General features: G+C 43.3%; 2 protein-coding genes across 3 annotated transcripts in view; one reads left to right on the forward strand and one right to left on the reverse strand.

Moving 5' to 3' along the window:
• The window catches only part of LOC128702988 (mucin-2), an 89,224-nt gene extending 66,722 nt beyond the window's left edge, over positions 1-22,502 (reverse strand). Inside the window, exon 1 of one of the 2 annotated variants that reach the window (XM_053797499.2) lies at positions 22,313-22,502. The gene's annotated coding sequence lies outside the window, so the exon portion shown is untranslated. The remainder of the gene's footprint in view (positions 1-22,312) is intronic. The other variant, XM_053797500.2, reaches the window with a different exon arrangement.
• Positions 1,990-24,983, forward strand: LOC128702990 (uncharacterized). Its single transcript, XM_053797502.2, has 4 exons — positions 1,990-3,022; positions 5,255-5,415; positions 7,916-7,969; positions 23,710-24,983. Exons 1-4 carry the CDS (start codon positions 2,455-2,457, stop codon positions 23,932-23,934), a joined length of 1,008 nt encoding a protein of 335 aa, XP_053653477.2. The 5' UTR covers positions 1,990-2,454; the 3' UTR covers positions 23,935-24,983.
• The last annotated feature ends 551 nt before the right edge of the window (positions 24,984-25,534 follow it).

Consider the following 25,534-nt stretch of genomic DNA (forward strand, 5'->3'; position numbering starts at 1 on the left):
GCTGGTCAGGTACCGACTTCAGGTGCTTGTCCAGTGCCAGCTTGAAGACTGCCAGGGGTCTGTTGGTAATCCCCCTTATGTATGCTGGGAGACAGTTGAACAGTCTCGGGCCCCCTGACACTTATTGTATGGTCTCTTAACGTGCTAGTGACACCCCTGCTTTTCATTGGGGTGGATGTTGCATCATCTGCCAAGTCTTTTGCTTTCGTAGTGAGTGATTTTCGTGTGCAAGTTCGGTACTAGTCCCTCTAGGATTTTCCAGGTGTATATAATCATGTACATCTCCCACTTGCGTTCCAGGGAATACAGGTTTAGGAACCTCAAGCGCTCCCAGTAATTGAGGTGTTTTATCTCCGTTATGCGCGCCGTGAAGGTTCTCTGTACATTTTCTAGGTCAGCAATTTCACCTGCCTTGAAAGGTGCTGTTAGTGTGCAGCAATATTCAAGTGACCTGAAGAGTGTCATCATGGGCTTGGCCTCCCTAGTTTTGAAGGTTCTCATTATCCATCCTGTCATTTTTCTAGCAGATGCAATTGATACAATGTTATGGTCCTTGAAGGTGAGATCCTCCGACATGATCACTCCCAGGTCTTTGACGTTGGTTTTTCGCTCTATTTTGTGGCCGAAATGCAGAGCATTTCGGGCAAATTAGATTAATTTTGTCCCCAGTATGCGACCCACACCAATCGGCTAACACCCTGGTACCTATTTACTGCTAAGTGAACAGAGACAGCAGGTGTCTTAAGGAAACACGCCCAGTGTTTCCGCACGTACCGGGGATCGAACCACGGACCTCAGCGTATGAGCCGAGTGCGCTACCAACCGAGCTTTTCCTTAACTTTTTCCTCGAGAAATGCATATTTATACTGTGATTAACCGAGTACCCTTGACTAGCCCAAATGTACAACTAGTGGAACATATTCCGCATTATGGGGACTTCTGCCATTAGAATCTTGCACTGCATCATCTCCTTACTGAAGTCTTCCTGTATAAATTGGAAAATTTTATTACCCTGTATAAAAAAAATCCTACGTGATGGAGTATGACCTAAAAATCTCTCTTCATGACTGGGTGTGTTAGGTAAACAGAGTTCTTGTACTCCACGTGTGTAGAATTCAAGATAGGAAAGTGTCGCTACTGTGTCTTCATCCCCATCCTGAGTCCTCGTGGAGTGGATGTGTCTTCAACCCCATCTTGAGTCCTCGTGGAGTGGATGTGTCTTCAACCCCATCTTGAGTCCTCGTGGAGTGGATGTGTCTTCATCCCCATCCTGAGTCCTCGTGGAGTGGATGTGTCTTCATCCCCATCCTGAGTCCTCGTGGAGTGGATGTGTCTTCAACCCCATCTTGAGTCCTCGTGGAGTGGATGTGTCTTCATCCCCATCCTGAGTCCTCGTGGAGTGGATGTGTCTTCATCTCCAGCTAGTCCTAGCAACTATACCACTAACAACCACAGTGCTTGCTCTAGCTTTGAAAATATCACATAGATCAGGATCAAAACTTGCATTTGTGGTCACAGTGGTGCCTATGCTAACCTTTCTATGGTGTATAAATATACCTAGTTGGATGAATAATATTGCACCCAATTGGCCCAGCGACTAACCCACTGGCCTGGAGTTTTACGACTGACTTGCCGTAGATTCAAGCCCTGTCCGTGGTATGGGTGTGTTTGCAATCGTGTCCTTACGATTTCACGAGTCTGGGTAACCATGCAATGCAACCTAACTCATTCTGGTAATGTAAAAAAAAGTAGCGGTATGAGAAGATGCTAACATTATTTCTGTGAAGCCGCTGATGACAGGATATTGAATAAGGTTAACAATAAACTATTGAAAAGCAGCAATAACTTGAATCCGGTTTAGTTAACACTCACATTCTCTGATAAGAACATCTGTGTTGCTGTTATTTAATTATTAATGCCATTGTACGGTTCCTCTGCTTCGTTGTTTATGATTTTGCTATAAGGAATACAGGGTCTTGGATGGGGAAGAGGTGAGGAATAGAGGAGGAAGGAGGAAGCAAGGTGAGGCAGGTGAGGGCAGATCAGGAAGAAAAACACTCAATGGCATCTATAAACTTGTGCCTGACAGTCTTTGCGGAAACAGGTATCAGTGCCTTGCCTGGCGGTATACAAAGTGGCTCGCCTTCCTCACTCTCCCAACCCTCTCCATCTTAATTACTGCCGTCCTTAGTTACAGCTCAATCTCGCGATCTCTTGCATCTTATCCACTGAGAAAAAGTTATTTCTCGCCACTGGAGTTTGATATATGGTCGAACGTATCCTGTTCTTAGCGTGTGTGATTGCCTCGCTTTTGTTAATGTTGATGAGGAAGATGATGTCAGGTGGTAGGCACTGATTGTGTGGGATCCATTGTTTACAGGCATCAACCACGAAGTTAAATGGGCCTCAGTCCTGTAGTAGACTAATAATACTAAGACCTTAAAGTTTTTCACCATGGTGACAAGATATACGATAGACCAGATACTATCTTATGCCCACAAGAGGTCCACCTCTCCCTACAGCACAACACAATCGCCACCCACCACCTCGTCTTCCACCTTTACTCCGGGTTCATCAGCGGCTTCTTCGCCAGTAGTTGAGCTGGACAGCCAATCACGGGTCACGAACAACACAGATACCTACAAGGACTCGACATATGCTAGTGTTAGGCTTGTCACAGACGGGAAGACGACGGAGGACGACAGTAAAGAGAAGGAAGATAAAAACGTCTCTAGCAATATAGACAGAGAGAATGACTTCCCAGTCTTGGCTAGACCAGTGGCTCTCAGACCCGACACAGGTCTGCACGAGAGGTTTTCCATGGAGACCGTCGCTAGGGATTTCAACACGAGCTTGAGGCCTGACTTGCTGTATGGTGGCGCTGGCTGTGACATGATGAATGGTCTGGGTGCTGGAGGTGGATTTTACAGCCTGATGCTGCAGAAATATATGGAAGCTCATTACCGCAGCCTCGCTACCTCCAGGACATACTTGCCTCTCTCCTACTCTGTCTTAGACTCAGGTAATTCTTTTATCTTTCAGAAGACAGACTTTTTTGGGTAATCCAGGATTACCCAAAAAGTCAAGCAGAATGGCTTATTTCCAATGGCGTCCTTTAAAGGTCTTATTCTAGGATAAGACTCGTAGGTACCTATAGCTAGGAAAAAGGCCCATAACTTCCTCCCCGCCCAGGAATCGACCTGGGCCCATTCGGTTACAACCTGAACACACTACCACTGCGATAAAGATTCATAGCTTCTCTGAACGCTAATGAGCAACTTCCCTTTCTAAATTGGTTAGACAATAAAACCACGGGACGGGTGGGGTTTGTACTCACGGCGAATGAGTCGTAAAATCCCAGGATAGTGCGTTAACCACTGGCCTGGTATTAGGTATCACGATCCAATTTCAAATTAAATGCAAATCATATGGCTAAACTTACTCCCACTTTCTTGAATGCTATGTGCTTGACTGTCCATATTATTAAGGAATATGGACAGCATAATAACATATGTGCTATGTCAGTGAAAATATATTAATAAACATAAGGAACCAGACACTATCAAAATATCCTAAATTTGATTGCAATAAATGAACTAAGTTATAAATATATATCCATACGAACTCTTGTTAACTTTTCGGGGCCTAGTTCCTAGGCTTCTTGTGTATCCATAATCTCTTGTGCTGCCGTTCACATGATGGATATGAGGTGCACAAACTAGCTACTACCGTCCACAGGATGGATATGAGGTGCACAAACTAGCTACTACCGTTCACAGGATGGATATGAGGTACACAAACTAGCTACTACCGTTCACAGGATGGATATGAGGTGCACAGTAAACCAGCCACTACCGTCTACAGGAAGGATATGGGGTGCACAATAAGCCAGCAGGGTTTATGGCAAAATGTAAATCTAATTCTGACATAGGTTGGATATCTTATTAGCCATCCTTAAAGTGGCACTTAAAATGCTTGAGTTGTTTCTTAATTAAGTATTCCCTCCATGCGATGCTGATTAATTTTTTGTCTCTGCTTGAGAACGTCTAACCTCCCCCCCTTGAAACTCTTCTCCCCCATAATTAGATTTGCAAGACATCTTCCCCCTAGTTCGAGTCTCTGTACATTCCTTTATTCATCATAACTAAGCGTTAAACCCACAAGGGTTTACTTGATCAGAGACTAGCGAGGGTGGAGACTATAATGGGGGTAGAGTTAGTAAGGACGGTGAGGAGCGCTAAAGGAAGTATAATAAAAGGTTGTGTAATAACTCTGTTACTGTCAAAATGTCAAAGAGGGAGTCGGTGTCAAAAGTGGGACCGTCAGCGAGGAGGGAAGATAAAGAAGATCCACTCCTTGAATGATCTATAATCGTGATATAATTTTGGTAAATCATTTATATTGTAATTCGGAAGTCCATCCCTTTGGGGGCAGTTTTGGGAATTTTATTTTATGTGAAAAGAATTTGCGAGTTGCTAGTGCATTCGTCAGGAAATATTCTGCATACGTTCGCTAAACCCTGCAGGGGTTCTACAGCATCTGGGAAATGGAAGGCAATCAGGTTTGACCCTAGGAAGGTCCGGTGTCGAGGCTTAAAAGCCCTTCACCAGGATCTGGACACCTTAATGAAGGGATATTTTCTGCAAGAATCTTTGGATGGGAAAGAGCAATGGGGGTATCTCATCCCCATGATGGGGATGAGGATTCTAGAAAGTATAAATGCCCTCATCTATGTCAAGTAATACGTTCCAGTAGTATGTATAGAGATCTGGATATCTTATCGGAGTGTTGAAATGTAACTGTAATAAAGTATTTTGTTGCTAACTTGTTTTCCTTAGCTTCTAGCTTTTATTAATTCATGTCAGAGGCGGTGGGAAGGGTCGAGGTATATAGGCAAGTCTCCAAACACGTGAAGGTAAATGGTCGATAAATTAGACATATGTGCAACACTTGGGGATCTTTACTGTGGAAACGTTTCGCCACACAGTGGCTTTATCAGTCCAATACAAAGAAGAATGGTGAAGATCGGGAGTTTGAGGTAATCAGTCCCTCAGTCTGGAGTCGATGTGTTCAATCTTGCAAAAGAATACAGTTTATAAACTGCATTAAATAGGTACAGGGCTGCATTCTAGGAGAGATCATCTAGTGGAAATAAGCCATATTACTGGGTTTTCTTTAGCTATCCTGGCTTAACCCTCCGACGACAACTAATCCTAAGGATTTCACATTTATCCTTCTAAAATTACCTCCCCAGGAGTGGGTTACCCTGTGGGTCGATCACGTCGACGAGGTGGGCAGGTGAGATTCACAGCTAGCCAGACCCGGGAGCTGGAGTCTTACTTCAGACGTCACAAGTACATCACTCCCTCACAGAGGAAGGACATCGCTAGGGAGCTTAACCTGCAGGAGCGTCAGGTAGGCCAGAGTTAAGCACCCTATTAGCCTTCCAAGCTCCAAACCTTCCTTGCTTCAACCTTCCTGACTCCCAAACCCTCCTGACTCCCAAACCTTCCTGACTCCCAAACCCTTAAGGAAACACGTCCTGTTTCCAACTGTACCGAGGATCAAACCTCGGACCTCAGTGTGTGAGATGAGTGGGATGCCCCATTCAGCACCTACCATGCCTGTCCCAGCTTGTCTTTTATGCTTCAATCAAGTCTACATTATCAATAATTTTATTAATTTTAGTCAATATATTAACGACCGATTCTCTCTATTTCTTTTTACATTACACCAGGTGCAGTCTTTGGTTTACAAAAAATAATCTGAGGGAAGGAAGAACATCGTTTGTATAATATATATATATATACATTGTCTTCGATTATGACTCATTTATGCATTTCTTAAGCCAACTGAATGACTATCCCAGCAACATCTTTTGAAGCTGAACGAGATATTGAAAACATTTTTTTCAATATATTAAGACTCAGAATTCTCTATTTCCTGAAAACAATGTTTTTTTCATTGTTCAGGCCAGATAAAACCGCAACTTCCTGTATTTATCAAAGAGCTTAACGTATCAATTCATTTAAGAAACACACGGTGTTTCAAATCCATGGACCCAATTTCAAAGCAATATATATTGAAATCGGGTCTAAAAATTTGAAACATCAAGAAACTGACTCGTTCTGAACGTTCCAAAACGAATGTCTCAGTCTATACACTCACGAACTTATATAAAAAAAACTCTTAACCATTAATATCCCACAATGATCTTCTAGTAACTATCTGCCGAAGGGGCATAGCAACCACGACTCCTAATTACCAGTTAGAAACTGATGATTAGGTCCTGTGACGTGATCAATTAGAACATTTCCCCTCAACTAGCTAGTCTAGTACACAAAAGATTACCTAGTCCCTAGACAAGGGTCGTTCATGGCACAAAAGCTTCACTGAACACTTTAGTAACGACGTTTCGCTCAAGCAGGAGCATTATAGAGTTAACTACTGATGTAGCATTATTATTATTATTATTATTATTATTGTTCCATTAAGCTATTGTGTTGTTGTCTATCCAATGTTTTACGAAATACCATTTATCATAAACTATCATATTCTATCATGTACTATCATATACTATTTATGTACTATCTGTCATGTGCTGTCATGTGCTATCACGAACTATCATGTACTATCTATCATGTACTATCCATCATGTACTATCATGTACTATTCATCATGTACTATCATGTACTATTCATCATGTACTATCATGTACTATCCATCATGTAATATGTACTATCCATCACGTACTATCATGTACTATCCATCATGAACTATCATGTACTTTCCACCATGTACTATCCATCATGTACTATCATGCACTATCATGTACTATCCATCATGTACTATCATGTACTATCCATCATGTACTATCATGTGCTATCCATCATGAACTATCATGTTCTATCATGTACTCTCCATCATGTTCTATAGTACATGACTATTTGTCATGTACTATCATATACTATTTTCATGTACCATCATGTAGGATCCATCATGTACTATCATACTATCTATCATGTACTATCATATATGTCATCATGTAAGATATACTGTACTATCAAATTATTAAAGGGTATCGAATACTATATATTGTCTATCAAATACTATATACTATCCTTGAACCTATATCTATCCTTAATCCTAAATTTATAACAATTATAACAATTATAATCATTGGAATTACAAAGAATTTAATACGAGAAGAAACAGGTACCTGGGAGGCACCTACTGTGGGTAGTATAATAATTAGGGCCTAAAATACTCCAGTGGATACAAGCCATTGTTAAATTAGACACATGTGCAGCTCTTGGGTATCTTTATTGAGGAAACGTTTCGCCACACAGTGGCTTCATCAGTCCCCTTGGGCACGACCTACTTCCACATTGGACAAATGTGACACCACCTACAACTGCTGCACCTCTCCTGCCATACAGTTTATAGCTCCTTCTCCGCTCATATGCCGTATTCTATTCAAGATTGATGGACTGACCACATCGACTCAAGGTTGAGGGACTGATTACCTCATTCTCCTCCTGTTCTTCAAGTTTATCCTTTGTATGGACTGATGAAGCCACTGTGTGGCGAAACATTTCCTCAATAAAGATACCCAAGAGTTGCACATGTGTCTAATTTAACAACGTGTCGGTTCCTTGAACCATTCATCCACGGATACAAGCCATAATGACTGGCTTCAATCTGGATTAATCGGATTAACCCAGTAATTAGGATTATTACGATTAATCTAATCCTAATAATAATCCTAATTACTTTTTGCAATAAACTTAAAAGTTATTAAGCGATGGTAATATTTTATTGGAGGTGAGCACTAAATCCGTATGGGTGACAGAATACCTTTAATGATGATGATTTTTAATTACGGGACAATTTAATAATGGTGATTTATTTTCAGGTCAAGACTTGGTTCCAGAACAGAAGAGCCAAGTGGAGGAAGATGCAGGCTCAGGTGAGTAGATGTTTCGCTCACCTGGTAGATGTTTCGCTCACCTGGTAGATGTTTCGCTCACCTGGTAGAAGTTTCGCTCACCTGGTAGATGTTTCGCTCACCCGGTAGATGTTTCGCTTACCTGGTAGATGTTTCGCTCACCCGGTAGATGTTTCGCTCACCCGGTACATGTTTCGCTCACCTGGTAGAGGTTTTGCTCACCTGGTAGATGTTTCGCTCACCTGGTAGAGGTTTCGCTCACCTGGTAGAGGTTTCGCTCACCTGGTAGAGGTTTCGCTCACCTGGTAGAGGTTTCGCTCATCTGGTAGAGGTTTCGCTCATCTGGTAGAGGTTTCGCTCATCTGGTAGAGGTTTCGCTCATCTGGTAGACTTTTCACTCATCTGGTAAATGTTTCGCTCATCTGGTAGAGGTTTCGCTCATCTGGTAGACTTTTCACTCATCTGGTAAATGTTTCGCTCATCTGGTAATGTTTCGCTTACCTGGTAGATGTTCCGCTCATCTGGTAGATGTTTCGCTCATCTGGTAGATGTTTCGCTCATCTGGTAGATGTTTCGCTCATCTGGTAGATGTTTCGCTCATCTGGTAGATGTTTCGCTCACTTGGCAGATGTTTCGCTCACCTGGTAGATGTTTCGCTCATCTGGTAGATGTTTCGCTCATCTGGTAGATGTTTCGCTCATCTGGTAGATGTTACGCTCGCTTGGCAGATGTATCGCTCACCTGGTAGATGTTTCGCTCACCTGGTAGATGTTTCGCTCACCTGGTAGATGTTTCGCTCACCTGGTAGATGTTTTGCTCACCTAGTAGAAGTTTCGCTCACCTAGTAGATGTTTCGCTCGCCTAGTAGATGTTTCGCTCGCCTAGTAGATGTTTCGCTCGCCTAGTAGATGTTTCGCTCACCTGGTAGATGTTTTTCTTCCCTGATAGCTGGAATATTATCTGATAGCTGGAATATTATCTGATAGCTGGAATATTATCTGATAGATGGAATATTATCTGATAGATGGAATATTATCTGATAGATGGAATATTACCTGATAGATGGAATATTAAGTGATAGATGGAATATTACCTGATAGATGGAATATTACCTGATAGATGGAATATTACCTGATAGATGGAATATTACCTGATGGATGGAATATTACCTGATGGATGGAATATTGCCTGATAGATGGAATATTGCCTGATAGATGGGATATTACCTGATAGATGGAATATTACCTGATAATTGGAATATTATCTGATAATGGAATATTACCTGATGGATGGAATATTGCCTGATAGATGGAATATTGCCTGATAGATGGAATATTGCCTGATAGATGGGATATTACCTGATAGATGGAATATTACCTGATAATTGGAATATTATCTGATAATGGAATATTACCTGATGGATGGAATATTGCCTGATAGATGGAATATTGCCTGATAGATGGGATATTATCTGATAGATGGAATATTACCTGATAGATGGAATACTGAGAAATACTTTCACATGCTCGAGTCATTCTTATAATATTCGCTGGGAAGCACTAAACCCGCAGGGTCATAACAGTTCCTGGGTAATGGGAAACATTCAGGTTTGATCCGATGAAAGGGTGAGTTACTCCGGTTAATTGGATCAAGAACCTTTGCACAGCAACAAGGTGCCCCCACTACCTAGAGGCTAAAGCCTCTAGGTAGTGGTAGATAAAGCCCTCCAATGTGGGTAATAAAGCCCTCCAATGTGGGTAATAAAGCCCTCCAATGTGGGTAATAAAGCCCTCTAATGTGGGTAATAAAGCCCTCCAATGTGGGTAATAAAGCCCTCCAATGTGGATAATAAAGCCCTCCAATGTGGATAATAAAGCCCTCCAATGTGGGTAATAAAGCCCTCCAATGTGGATAATAAAGCCCTCTAATGTGGGTAATAAAGCCCTCCAATGTGGATAATAAAGCTCTCCAATGTGGATAATAAAGCCCTCCAATGTGGATAATAAAGCCCTCCAATGTGGGTAATAAAGCTCTCCAATGTGGATAATAAAGCCCTCCAATGTGGGTAATAAAGCCCTCCAATGTGGATAATAAAGCTCTCCAATGTGGATAATAAAGCCCTCCAATGTGGATAATAAAGCCCGCCAATGTGGATAATAAAGCCCGCCAATGTGGATAATAAAGCCCTCCAATGTGGGTAATAAAGCCCTCCAATGTGGGTAATAAAGCCCTCTAATGTGGGTAATAAAGCCCTCCAATGTGGGTAATAAAGCCCTCCAATGTGGGTAATAAAGCCCTCCAATGTGGGTAATAAAGCCCTCCAATGTGGGTAATAAAGCCCTCCAATGTGGGTAATAAAGCCCTCCAATGTGGATAATAAAGCTCTCCAATGTGGATAATAAAGCCCTCCAATGTGGATAATAAAGCCCTCCAATGTGGGTAATAAAGCTCTCCAATGTGGATAATAAAGCCCTCCAATGTGGGTAATAAAGCCCTCCAATGTGGATAATAAAGCTCTCCAATGTGGATAATAAAGCCCTCCAATGTGGATAATAAAGCCCGCCAATGTGGATAATAAAGCCCGCCAATGTGGATAATAAAGCCCTCCAATGTGGGTAATAAAGCCCTCCAATGTGGGTAATAAAGCCCTCTAATGTGGGTAATAAAGCCCTCCAATGTGGATAATAAAGCCCTCCAATGTGGGTAATAAAGCCCTCCAATGTGGATAATAAAGCCCTCCAATGTGGATAATAAAGCTCTCCAATGTGGATAATAAAGCCCTCCAATGTGGATAATAAAGCCCTCCAATGTGGATAATAAAGCCCTCCAATGTGGGTAATAAAGCCCTCCAATGTGGATAATAAAGCCCTCCAATGTGGGTAATAAAGCCCTCCAATGTGGGTAATAAAGCCCTCCAATGTGGATAATAAAGCCCTCCAATGTGGATAATAAAGCCCTCCAATGTGGGTAATAAAGCCCTCCAATGTGGGTAATAAAGCCCTCCAATGTGGATAATAAAGCCCTCCAATGTGGATAATAAAGCCCTCTAATGTGGGTAATAAAGCCCTCCAATGTGGATAATAAAGCCCTCCAATGTGGATAATAAAGCCCTCCAATGTGGGTAATAAAGCCCTCCAATGTGGGTAATAAAGCCCTCCAATGTGGGTAATAAAGCCCTCTAATGTGGATAATAAAGCCCTCCAATGTGGATAATAAAGCCCTCCAATGTGGGTAATAAAGCCCTCCAATGTGGGTAATAAAGCCCTCCAATGTGGATAATAAAGCCCTCCAATGTGGGTAATAAAGCCCTCCAATGTGGGTAATAAAGCCCTCTAATGTGGGTAATAAAGCCCGCCAATGTGGGTAATAAAGCCCTCCAATGTGGATAATAAAGCCCTCCAATGTGGGTAATAAAGCCCTCCAATGTGGGTAATAAAGCCCTCCAATGTGGGTAATAAAGCCCTCCAATGTGGGTAATAAAGCCCTCTAATGTGGGTAATAAAGCCCTCCAATGTGGGTAATAAAGCCCTCCAATGTGGATAATAAAGCCCTCCAATGTGGATAATAAAGCCCTCCAATGTGGATAATAAAGCCCTCCAATGTGGGTAATAAAGCCCTCCAATGTGGGTAATAAAGCCCTCCAATGTGGGTAATAAAGCCCTCCAATGTGGATAATAAAGCCCTCCAATGTGGATAATAAAGCCCTCCAATGTGGGTAATAAAGCCCTCCAATGTGGGTAATAAAGCCCTCCAATGTGGGTAATAAAGCCCTCCAATGTGGATAATAAAGCCCTCTAATGTGGGTAATAAAGCCCTCCAATGTGGATAATAAAGCCCTCCAATGTGGATAATAAAGCCCTCCAATGTGGGTAATAAAGCCCTCCAATGTGGGTAATAAAGCCCTCCAATGTGGGTAATAAAGCCCTCTAATGTGGATAATAAAGCCCTCCAATGTGGATAATAAAGCCCTCCAATGTGGGTAATAAAGCCCTCCAATGTGGGTAATAAAGCCCTCCAATGTGGGTAATAAAGCCCTCCAATGTGGATAATAAAGCCCTCCAATGTGGATAATAAAGCCCTCCAATGTGGGTAATAAAGCCCCCACTGGGGGTAATAAAGAGACCACTGGGGATAATAAATCCCTCCACTGGGTGTAATAAAACCCTCCACTGGGTGTAATAAAGCCTCCACTGAAAGTAATAAATCCCCCACTGGGAGTAATAAAGCCTCCACTGTGGTAATAAAATCCCACTGTGGGTAAAACCCTCCACTGGGTGTAATAAAACCCTCCACTGGGGTAATAAAGCCCTCACTGTGGGTAATAAAACCCTCCACTGGGGGTAATAAAGCCTCCACTGGGGATAATAAGCCCTCCACTAGGGATAAAGCCCTTCACTGGGGGTAATAAAGCCCTCCACTGGGGGTAATAAAGCCCCCACTGTGGGTAATAAAACCCAAACTGGGGGTAATAAAACCCCCACTGTGGTAATAAAACTCTCCATTGGGGGTAATAAAACTCTCCATTGGGGGTAATAAAGCCTCCACTGGGGTAATAAAGCCCTCCACTGGGGGTAATAAAATCCTCCACTGGAGGTAATAAAACCCTCCACTGTGGGTAAAACCCTCCACTGGAGGTAATAAAACCCTCCACTGTGGGTAATAAAACTCTACATTGGGTTAATAAAGCCTCCACTGGGGTAATAAAACCATCCACTGGGGGTAATAAAGCCCTCCACGATGGGTAAAAGCCCTCCACAGTGGATAATAAAGCCCTCCACAGTGGATAATAAAACTCTCCATTGGGGTAAAGCCTTCCACTGGGGTAATAAAACCCTCCACCGGGGGTAATAAAACCCTATACTTGGGGTAATAAAACCCTCCACTTGGGGTAATAAAGCCCTCCACTGGGGGTAATAAAGCCCTCCACTGGGGGTAATAAAACCCTCCACCGGGGGTAATAAAACCCTCCACTGTGGGTAATAAAGCTCTCCATTGGGGGTAATAAAACCCCCCCAGTGGGTAATAAAACCCTCCACAGGGGGTAATAAAACCCTCCACTGGGGTAATAAAGCCCTCCACTGTGGGTAATAAAGCCCTCCACTGTGGGTAATAAAGCCCTCCAATGGGGGTAATAAAGCCCTCCAATGGGGGTAATAAAGCCCTCCAATGTGGGTAATAAAACCCCCCAGTGGGTAATAAAACCCTCCACGGGGGGTAATAAAGCCCTCCACTGTGGGTAATAAAACCCTCCACTGTGGGTAATAAAGCCCTCCACTGGGGTAATAAAGCCCTCCACTGTGGGTAATAAAACCCTCCACTGTGGGTAATAAAGCCCTGCACTGTGGGTAATAAAGCCCTCCACTGTGGGTAATAAAGCCCTCCACTGGGGTAATAAAGCCCTCCACTGGGGTAATAAAGCCCTCCACTGTGGGTAATAAAACCCTCCACTGTGGGTAATAAAGCCCTCCACTGGGGTAATAAAGCCCTCCACTGTGGGTAATAAAACCCTCCACTGGGGTAATAAAGCCCTCCACTGGGGTAATAAAGCCCTCCACTGTGGGTAATAAAGCCGAAGATAAATGGCATAAAATAACGACACGATGATAAAAATAGACAAATGCAATATAATGCTATCATTTATTGACAACGTTTCGCCCACACAGTGGGCTTTATCAAGTCACAAGTGTGTAACATAATTAAGCCCACTGTGTGAGCGAAACGTTGTCAATAAAGGATCGTATTATTGTTTGTGTATTTTTTAAATGAGCCTATGTGCTATCTGAGCCTATGTGCTACACGAGCCTATGTGCTTCACTAGCCTATGTGCTACACGAGCATATGTGTTACACGAGCCTATGTGCTTCACCAGCCTATGTGCTACACGAGCCTATGTGCTTCACTAGCCTATGTGCTACACGAGCATATGTGTTACACGAGCCTATGTGCTTCACCAGCCTATGTACTACACGAGCCTATGTGCTTCACCAGTCCATGTGCTTCACCAGTCCATGTGCTACACGCGCCCATGTGCTACACGAGCCCATGTGCTACACGAGCCCATGTGCTACACGAGCCCATGTGCTACACGAGCCCATGTGCTACACTAGCCCATGTGCTACACGAGCCCATGTGCTACACTAGCCCATGTGCTACACGAGCCCATGTGCTACACGAGCCTATGTGCTTCACCAGCCTATGTGCTTCACCAGCCCATGTGCTTCACCAGCCCATGTGCTACACGAGCCCATGTGCTACACGAGCCCATGTGCTACACGCGCCCATGTGCTACACGCGCCCATGTGCTACACGAGCCCATGTGCTACACGAGCCCATGTGCTACACGAGCCCATGTGCTACACGCGCCCATGTGCTACACGCGCCCATGTGCTACACGCGCCCATGTGCTACACGCGCCCATGTGCTACACGGGCCCATGTGCTACACGCGCCCATGTGCTACACGCGCCTATGTGCTACACGAGCCCATGTGCTACACGAGCCCATGTGCTACACGAGCCCATGTGCTACACGCGCCCATGTGCTACACGCGCCCATGTGCTACACGCGCCCATGTGCTACACGCGCCCATGTGCTACACGCGCCCATGTGCTACACGCGCCCATGTGCTACACGCGCCCATGTGCTACACGCGCCCATGTGCTACACGAGCCCATGTGCTACACGAGCCCATGTGCTACACGAGCCCATGTGCTACACGCGCCCATGTGCTACACGCGCCCATGTGCTACACGCGCCCATGTGCTACACGCGCCCATGTGCTACACGAGCCCATGTGCTACACTAGCCCATGTGCTACACGAGCCCATGTGCTACACTAGCCTATGTGCTAGGTGATAAGCCTGGTAATAACCAGGTGTGTTGACGTCAGTTACAGTGGCTCTGTATAACTGTATGAAGATAATTATATTATTCTTATCATCCAGTAATCCCTCGGGTGATAACGAGTCACTATCACTTCAACTCTTTCAATTACACAACCTGGCTTAATCTAATATACTTTTTCAGGATTATACCTTTCAATCATGTATGTGTGTGTGTGTGTGTGTGTGTGTGTGTGTGTGTGTGTGTGTCTGTGTCTGTGTGTGTCTGTGTGTGTCTGTGTGTGGCTGTGTCTGTGTCTGTCTGTGTCTCTGTCTGTCTGTGTGTGTGTGTGTGTGTCTGTGTGTGTCTGTCTGTGTGTGTCTGTCTGTGTGTGTCTGTGTGTGTCTGTGTGTGTGTCTGTCTGTGTGTGTCTGTCTGTGTGTGTCTGTCTGTGTGTGTCTGTCTGTGTGTGTCTGTCTGTGTGTGTCTGTCTGTGTGTGTCTGTCTGTGTGTGTCTGTCTGTGTGTGTCTGTGTGTGTCTGTCTGTGTGTGTCTGTCTGTGTGTGTCTGTCTGTGTGTGTCTGTCTGTGTGTGTCTGTCTGTGTGTGTGTGTCTGTGTGTGTCTGTCTGTGTGTGTGTGTCTGTGTGTGTGTGTCTGTGTGTGTGTGTCTGTGTGTGTGTGTCTGTGTCTGTCTGTGTGTGTCTGTGTGTGTCTGTGTGTGTGTCTGTGCTCACCTAGTTGAGGTTGCAGGGGTCGAGTCCTAGCTCCTGGCCCCGCCTCTTCACTGATCGCTACTAGGTCACTCTGAACCGTGAGCTTTATCATACCTCTGCTTAAAGCTATGCATGGATCCTGCCTCCACTACATCGCTTCCCAAACTATTCCACTTACTGACTACTCTGTGGCTGAAGAAATACTTCCTAACATCCCTGTGATTCATCTGTGTCTTCAACTTCCGACTGTGTCCCCTTGTTACTGTGTTCCATCTCTGGATGTGTGCGTGTGATATATATATATATATATATATATATATATATATATATATATATATATATATATATATATATATATTATATATAATGTTAAATGTTGATGAAGATAGGGAAGCTGTGATTTCGTGTATAGGGCAAGGAGGAATAACATCTTGTAGGAGTGAGGAAGAGCCAGTTGTGAGTGTGGGGGAAGTTTGTGAGGCAGTAGGTAAAATGAAAGGGGGTAAGGCAGCCGGGATTGATGGGATAAAGATAGAAATGTTAAAAGCAGGTGGGGATATAGTTTTGGAGTGGTTGGTGCAATTATTTAAAAAATGTATGGAAGAGGGTAAGGTACCTAGGGATTGGCAGAGAGCATGCATAGTTCATTTGTATAAAGGCAAAGGGGATAAAAGAGAGTGCAAAAATTATAGGGGGATAAGTCTGCTGAGTATACCTGGTAAAGTGTATGGTAGAGTTATTATTGAAATAATTAAGAGTAAGACGGAGAATAGGATAGCAAATGAACAAGGAGGCTTTAGGAAAGGTAGGGGGTGTGTGGACCAGGTGTTTACAGTGAAACATATAAGTGAACAGTATTTAGATAAGGCTAAAGAGGTCTTTGTGGCATTTATGGATTTGGAAAAGGCGTATGACAGGGTGGATAGGGGGGCAATGTGGCAGATGTTGCAAGTGTATGGTGTAGGAGGTAGGTTACTGAAAGCAGTGAAGAGTTTTTACGAGGATAGTGAGGCTCAAGTTAGAGTATGTAGGAAAGAGGGAAATTATTTCCCAGTAAAAGTAGGCCTTAGACAAGGATGTGTGATGTCACCGTGGTTGTTTAATATATTTATAGATGGGGTTGTAAGAGAAGTAAATGGGAGGGTCTTGACAAGAGGCGTGGAGTTAAAAGATAAAGAATCACACACAAAGTGGGAGTTGTCACAGCTGCTCTTTGCTGATGACACTGTGCTCTTGGGAGATTCTGAAGAGAAGTTGCAGAGATTGGTGGATGAATTTGGTAGGGTGTGCAAAAGAAGAAAATTAAAGGTGAATACAGGAAAGAGTTAGGTTATGAGGATAACAAAAAGATTAGGTGATGAAATATTGAATATCAGATTGGAGGGAGAGAGTATGGAGGAGGTGAATGTATTCAGATATTTGGGAGTGGACGTGTCAGCGGATGGGTCTATGAAAGATGAGGTGAATTATAGAATTGATGAGGGAAAAAGAGTGAGTGGTGCACTTAGGAGTCTGTGGAGACAAAGAACTTTGTCCTTGGAGGCAAAGAGGGGAATGTATGAGAGTATAGTTTTACCAACGCTCTTATATGGGTGTGAAGCATGGGTGATGAATGTTGCAGCGAGGAGAAGGCTGGAGGCAGTGGAGATGTCATGTCTGAGGGCAATGTGTGGTGTGAATATAATGCAGAGAATTCGTAGTTTGGAAGTTAGGAGGAGGTGCGGGATTACCAAAACTGTTGTCCAGAGGGCTGAGGAAGGGTTGTTGAGGTGGTTCGGACATGTAGAGAGAATGGAGCGAAACAGAATGACTTCAAGAGTGTATCAGTCTGTAGTGGAAGGAAGGCGGGGTAGGGGTCGGCCTAGGAAAGGTTGGAGAGAGGGGGTAAAGGAGGTTTTGTGTGCGAGGGGTTTGGACTTCCAGCAGGTATGCATGAGCGTGTTTGATAGGAGTGAATGGAGACAAATGGTTTTTAATACTTGACGTGCTGTTGGAGTGTGAGCAAAGTAACATTTATGAAGGGGTTCAGGGAAACCGGCAGTCCGGACTTGAGTCCTGGAGATGGGAAGTACAGTGCCTGCACTCTGAAGGAGGGGTGTTAATGTTGCAGTTTAAAAACTGTAGTGTAAAGCACCCTTCTGGCAAGACAGTGATGGAGTGAATGATGGTGAAAGTTTTTCTTTTTCGGGCCACCCTGCCTTGGTGGGAATCGGCCAGTGTGATAATAAAAAAAAAATATATATATATGTGATGACAGGTGTGATATAATTGGTGGTTGCAGGTGTCACCACAACTATCACAGCAGCTGTGGTGCCCAACGATCGGTGACAGGAGTGTCGTCAGACTTGGTGTGTGAGGTTATTAATCAATGGGAGAGGAAGTTGTGGTAATTTTAGGGTGATAAGAGATATTTAGTGTCTGGGTATGAGCAGTTGAGGAAGTTTGTGAGAATGTAGAGAGAATGTGAGATGGAGGTGCGAGAGAATGCGAGTTTGTGAGATAAAGCGTGTGTTAGAATGTGAGTGAGGGAATATTAGTGTGAAATAATGTGAGAAAAAGAGATGGAGTGTGGGAGAATGTGAAAGTGCAGTGTGAGGATGTGTGAGAGAATGTGAATAAGAGTTAGAATGTGTTTGTGAAGGGGGAAATGTGTAATGTGAGCGAGAGAGAGAGAGAGAGAGAGAGAGAGAATTATATTTTTCCTAAGTGCGGTAAAGAGCTAAGCCTCCTGGCCCTCCCTCTCAACTCACTGACAACTGGCTATGTTCCATCTTAAAGAACGAACGTTCACAACTCCACGTGGGAGAACAGAACATGGCCACAACTCCACATGGAAGACCAGAACATGGCCACAACTCCACATGGAAGACCAGAACATGGCCACAACTCCACATGGAAGACCAGAACATGGCCACAACTCCACATGGGAGAACACCAGAACATGGCCACCACAACTCCACATTCGAGAACACCAGAACATGGTCACAACAACTTCACGTTGGAGAACACCAGAACATGGCCACAACTTCACATGGGAGAACACCAGAACATGGCCACAACAACTCCACATTCGAGAACACCAGAACATGGCCACAACAACTCCATATGGGAGAACACCAGAACATGGCCACACTTTACCTTAGCTCCCTTGATCCCAAATAAATTCCAATTTATAAATTTAAACCACTAGTGGCCTACGGTGCTGGTTTATGCTGTCCTTAAACCTTCTGGATTCTTGAAAAACCATAATATATATATATATATATATATATATATATATATATATATATATATATATATATATATAACCCAGGTACCTATTTTACTGTTAGGTGAACAGGGACAGCAGGTGTCTTAAGGAAACACGTCCTAGTTCAATGAGAACGGTTTAAAACACCGAGTTATCACACACTGGATATTAAAATTAACCGGGCTGTGAACAGGTCGTTGGAATTTAAAGACCAATTTGATAACAGTAATGGAGTGAGAGGCACAGTGATAAGTGTGTTGATAGTAAGGAAAGGGATTACGAGCCTTGACGGTAGTGTGAAAGATAAGTGCTTCGATAATTAGATAAAGCTGAGAGCCACACTCATAATAATAATAATAATGCTGTTGACTGAACCAGCAATACCCAGATATTAGCCAATAAAACAAAGGATGGAAGAAATAAAGACAATGACAGCAAATAATCATTTTTCTTGCAATGTTTTGCCCATGGCTGAGCTTTGTTAAGTATTAAAGGGATTGTGATTTAAATGCTTTAGAAAGTAGAAAGGATGAAAAAGAGAGACTTGTGCAATATTTGGGAAGCTTTATTGTGCAAACTTTTCGCCCGTCAGTGGCTTCTTCAGTCTAATGTAGAGAACAGTGGAAGATTTAGAGTAGTTTGAGGTAATCAGTCCCTCAGCCTGGAGACGATGTGTACAGTCCAGGACTGATGGACTGAACACAGACTCCAGGCTAAGGGACTGATTACTTCAAGCTCCTCATCTTCCAATGTTCTCTACATTGGACTAAAGAATCCACTGGCTTCTTTAGTCCAAAGTACAGAGTACCTAGCTGGACAGTACCTGGAGGCAGAGATCAACTTCACACCTAGAAGGGGAAATGGCCGAGGGGCCAAAGCCCCCTCGGCCTGGTCCATGACCAGGTTTCGCGGTGCATCAGGGCTTAATCAACAAGGCTGTTATTGCTGGCTGCGCGCAGACGTACGAACCGGCTGGTCGGGAACCGATTAAAGTCAAAGATGACGAGTGAAGAAGAGAGTAAAAGAACATGGAAATATAGAAATAAACATGAGAATAGAGAAGTGGATAAAAGTGCCAGAAATAAACATGCGAGGGAGAGGAGAAACTGAGCAACACTTTGAGAATGGCAAGAAAAAATCAAGTCTGACCTGAAAGGGCTTTCACAATCACATCAGAAATAAAGGACAATAAAAGACCTGTGTAATTCGACCGAAGGAGAAACGAGAGTTAATGAGGTGTTCTCGGCCTGGTCGAGAACCGAGTCGCGGAGGCTTTGACTCCTGGAGCACCCTCCTGGTAGGTAGTGGAAAAAGGGCCAGTACTAGAGAGCCAAAGGTAAAGGTTACACCAAACACGACAGAAAGGTGAAAACCCCGTGAGGGAGCTGGATACATAGAAAACAATGGGACCTGAAAGGGCTGAGCTTGCTACCATCTGCAGCTCATAAGACTGCCATCACCACGAGCCCCTTTGGGGCGGGGTAGATGGCAGACCAGAGGCCTAGCTTCTCCCTACGAGCCCCGTGAGGGCGGGGAATGTGGCTAGGCCTGGGGACACTTGGTCCCAAAGATGAGGAGGTACTTGTACCTCCTCCCATGGGAGACTTAAGTCTCGAGACACTCCCCAGATAGGGAGCCAAGGCCGGGTCACCACTACTTGGAAAAGACCCGGGCCGGGAGAATACCGGCGAATAAAAAAAAAAAAAGAAAAAAAAAAAATGGGACCTGACGAGGGGGTCACCAGAAAATCGGTTTCTGGTATACATGAATGGCATACCAGATGACACTGAGTCAGATGCATCCGTTTGCTGACATAAAACTAGTGAGAATAAAAGCTAACGAGGACAAAGAAAGGCTACAAATGGATCTGGACAAACTAAGGTTGACATGTCTTTACTCGAATTCAGTACCAGGAAATGCAACGTTTTGAAAACTGATAAAGGGGCAAGAAGACCGGAAACTGAGTATAGACTCGGGAGGGAAGGAGGGCAGTTGATCTCACTCATGGAGAAAGACCTAAGGTTGAGCATAGTGCCAAGCATATCACCAGAGGCTCATATCAACTTAATAACTTCTGCAGATAATGCTTGTCTTTCAGAGCTAAGAGCAGCTTTCACTACAGGCATTTGTAATACTTCATACACCGTATGCTAGGCCCATCCTGGAGAACGCAGAGCCATCATAAACCCAACTCCTGACAAAGCATGTCAAGAAACTGCAGAAAGTGCAGAGCCACGAAACTCATAATTAGAGGGATCCCTGGGATACATAACATACAAAATACTCAGGCTAGACAGGTATAGACAGAGACAGAGACGTGAATCAGGTGTGGAGATAGCGGTTAGAGACAGGTGTGCTGGACAGGTGTGGGACAGTCACTAGCATCTCCACCTTATCAGGAAGACTCGGGGCTGCTGGTGTTATCAAGATATGTGTGTGTGTGTAGCAGTGACTTGAGGGTGTTAGTGAAGGTGTTAGTGGCAATGCTATCAGTGATTGAGTGAGCATACTTGTCTCATTGCTCAATCCTTTATTCCCCGCTTGTCTCAATCCCTTACTTCTTTTCTGTTGCTCAATCATATCATATACCATGAAATGAAGGACAAGTACCATGACATACAGATCAAGTACCATCATGGATATGAACAGGTGTGTTAATACAGACTCGAGGGAGAATAAAACGCTCACGCACAATGAGGTAATTAATTAAAACGGATGATTGGCTACTGGTGGTCTTAGAAAAACATCACAGTGACTGAAGGGGCCACCGGTGTCAAAATGTTTCTCAGTAAAGACCTTTATTGAGAATGTGTCTTATTTTCACAAAAATACCACCATGTTCAGCAATACAACACACACACACACACACACACACACACACACTTTACGACAGTATAGTGCATGTAAGACAATGTCTTGTACCTCACCACACAGTGGGTCACCGTGTGGCGAGATGCAACTCCCTCTATACAAGGCATCTCCCTATACAAGGCATCTCCCTAAACAAGGCATCACCCTAAACAAGGCATCACCCTAAACAAGGCATCACCCTAAACAAGGCATCACCCTAAACAAGGCATCTCCCTATACAAGGCATCTCCCTATACAAGGCATCTCCCTATACAAGGCATCTCCCTAAACAAGGCATCTCCCTAAACAAGGCATCTCCCTAAACAAGGCATCTCCCTATACAAGGCATCTCCCTAAACAAGGCATCTCCCTAAACAAGGCATCTCCCTAAACAAGGCATCTCCCTAAACAAGGCATCTCCCTAAACAAGGCATCTCCCTATACAAGGCATCTCCCTATACAAGGCATCTCCCTATACAAGGCATCTCCCTATACAAGGCATCTCCCTATACAAGGCATCTCCCTATACAAGGCATCTCCCTATGCAAGGCATCTCCCTATACAAGGCATCTCCCTATACAAGGCATCTCCCTATACAAGGCATCTCCCTATACAAGGCATCTCCCTATACATAAAATAGGACATGTTCCTAATACGTACTATTATTATTAAAAAAGAAGAGCTGAGCTCTAATGGATCATAGAGCGCTGTATAATTAAGTACACATACCTGGATGACTCGAATACATCCGCCGGCAGCCTCCACAGATGGAAAGGATAGATACTTAAAAAAAAAAAAATACACTTTTCAGTAACACATAAGGCCCACCAGGAAGCACACAGGAGAGTTTGAAACAAATTAAGGAGCTGCAAGTTTTTTCCAGACCACCACAAACTACCAGACTCTTGACCACCTCAACACTAACTGTTGGGAGTCACTTGACTTGAGGGATTCACGACTTCGAGACTTTAACTCGCATACTGTTGATATACAGCGAGAGGCATGTTCCTCTCAGTGTATATACAATGAGAGATTATTTTAATCCCTAATTTAGTGAATACGTGATATATAGCCTTGGAAGACTGAGCTGTCGATAGGTTTCTAATCCCTGTTTACCAGCAGTCCAAAGTACACCAATGGAAATAAGTCACTTTGTCTAACTTTCTTTGGGTAATCCTAAGTTCTCTACACATATGCTGCTATGTATGATGATCTATGTAACTGTATTTGTGTATACCTGGATAATCTTACTTAAGTACCCTCAAACTCTGATACAGTACAGACGGGGCTTCGGGACAGGACGAGAGGACAGCCGGTATAACAAGAACACTCATTCCCATGCCCCATCAGAAATGTTTATACCAAAATGTGTATTACTCAGTGTATATACACTGAGAGTTTACTCTCATCCCGAACTTAGGGATTAATTAGTTAATTAATTAGAAAATTAGTCTTAATGACCCTCGTTTAGTCGAATACCATTAAAGCAAACTTCATTAATTTATTAATTTCAGCTTGTCAACTTGGCTGCCTTTTAGCTTGTCAACTTGGCTGCCTTTCAGCTTGTCAACATGGCTGCCTTTCAGCTTGTCAACTTGGCTGCCTTTCAGCTTGTCAACATGGCTGCCTTTCAGCTTGTCAACATGGCTGCCTTTCAGCTTGTCAACTTGGCTGCCTTTTAGCTTGTCAACATGGCTGCCTTTCAGCTTGTCAACTTGGCTGCCTTTCAGCTTGCCAACATGGCTGCCTTTCAATTCTTAAAACAACTTGCTCAACACTTTCATTTCCGTACATATTCAGCTACACGTGATGTCTAGTTGTCTTAGCTTACGCTCTGGCTTGGAGTTTGACGACTCGCTCGCCGCGAGTTTAGTCCCCGCTCGTGGTATAGTTTGTTATGTGTAATGTTAGGTTCATATCTACATCAAAAGTATTGTGAAAAATGTAATCTTATGTTCTTACATCGTGAGTATATTGTCTTAAAAGTAAAAAAACATAGAAAGCATTGGAGTATAAGAATTAACACTGCAGAAGGCCTACTGGCCCTTACTAGACATGTCCTTCTCAAATTTAAGCTAACATAACTATTTGTGAACCCAGTTCTCAAAGCTGCGTTGGTATTTCAGAGTAGCGACGCAGCTCGTCTTGAAACCTCACCGTCTCCCAGTACATCCCAAGACGACAGTGAAGACGACATGGACGACGAAAACCAGGTCAAGACTACGAACGACAAGCATCAGGTCGTCAAGAGTCCCAAGGGCGACCACAACACCCACCTGAGCGACAAAGCCGATGGAAAATCGGCTGTCAGGAGGGAATCGGGTACAACCCCAACCCACAACACCAAATAAGCAACATAGTCTTAAGATCAATGAGAAGTATATAAGACTAGGTGAAGAATTAGACACATGTGCAACATCTGGGTATCTTTATTGTAGACGTTTCGCCATCCAGTGGCTTTATCAATACAAATTCAAGGACATAATGGTAAGACAGTAGAACTATATACAAAAGATGAGGTAATCTGTCCCTCAACGTGGACTTGGTGAAGACTACCATAGTCTTGAAGACTCAGAAGCGTCTGAAGACTCTTCAAGACTACGATAGTCTTCACCAACTCCAACTTATGTAAGACACATATGCAACAGTTAGGAATCTTTATTTCGAAAAGTTTCGCCTACACAGTAGGCTTCTTCAGTCGAGTACAGAAAAGTTGATAGAAGCAGAAGATACTTGAAGACGATGTAATCAGTCCATCACCCTTAAAGTTTTGAGGTGGTCAGTCCCTCAGTCTGGAGAAGAGCATTATTCCATAGTATGAAACAATATATTGTTTCATGGACTGATTACATCGTCTTCTGTATTGATAAAGCCACTGGAGGGCGAAACGTCTTCAATAAAGATACCCAGATGTTTCACATGTGATTAATTCTCCATCTTGTCGGTACTGTCTATTATTCAGAGGTACCAAGGGAAGTAAATTTTGACGTAGATTTGGGACAAACTGATGCAGAGTTTAATGTTAATTGCTAAGAAGAAACGTGAATAATTGTTGACAAATTTTTGAGTTTGGGGCTACAAGACAAGACTTCAAGGTGCAAGTGTCCGTAAAGGACGTCAATTTTTTATTCTCAGTGAATAAAAAAAATCATCTCTGCTGCGTGTGGTGATATTATTATTATTATTATTATTATTATTATTATTATTATTATTATTATTATTATTATTATTATTATTATTTTATTATTATTATATTGTTGTTATAATTCCAGCAATTCCAGGAACAGATGTTAAAAATTGACCACTGTCTGGAAAATCTTCCAGCTCCTGCACCCAACATCTTGCTCCTGGGGGATTTCAACTTAAGGCACCTAAAATGGAGGAATATAGCAAATAATATTGTTGCAGTAATAACACCAGGAGGCAGCTCTGATGAAAACTCACACTCACACGAGCTTTTAAATCTCTGCACAAAATTCAATTTAAACCAGCAAATAATAGAGCCTACTAGACTGGAGAATACACTAAACCTCATCTTCACTAACAATGATGATCTGATAAGAAATGTCACCATATCAAAAACAATATACTCAGATCACAACATAATTGAGGTTCAGACATATATGCGTGGAGCCCCAGACCGACATAATGAGACTAGTCACGAGGGAGCATTCACCAAATTCAACTTCAATAACAAAAACATAAAGTGGGACCAAGTAAACCAAGTCCTAACCGATATAAGCTGGGAAGATATACTAAGCAACACAGACTCCAACTTATGCCTAGAACAGAATAACTTGGTGGCACTCGATGTATGCACAAGGCTTATTCCTCTAAGAAAAAGGAGGAGTAGATGTAAAATAGAAAGAGACAGGCGCTCCCTTTACAGGCGACGGAAAAGAATAACAGAGCGGCTAAAAGAGGTCAATATATCTGAAATGCGTAGGGAGA

This window comes from Cherax quadricarinatus, chromosome 86 (genome assembly GCF_038502225.1).
Source record: "Cherax quadricarinatus isolate ZL_2023a chromosome 86, ASM3850222v1, whole genome shotgun sequence".
Lineage (NCBI taxonomy): Eukaryota > Metazoa > Arthropoda > Malacostraca > Decapoda > Parastacidae > Cherax > Cherax quadricarinatus.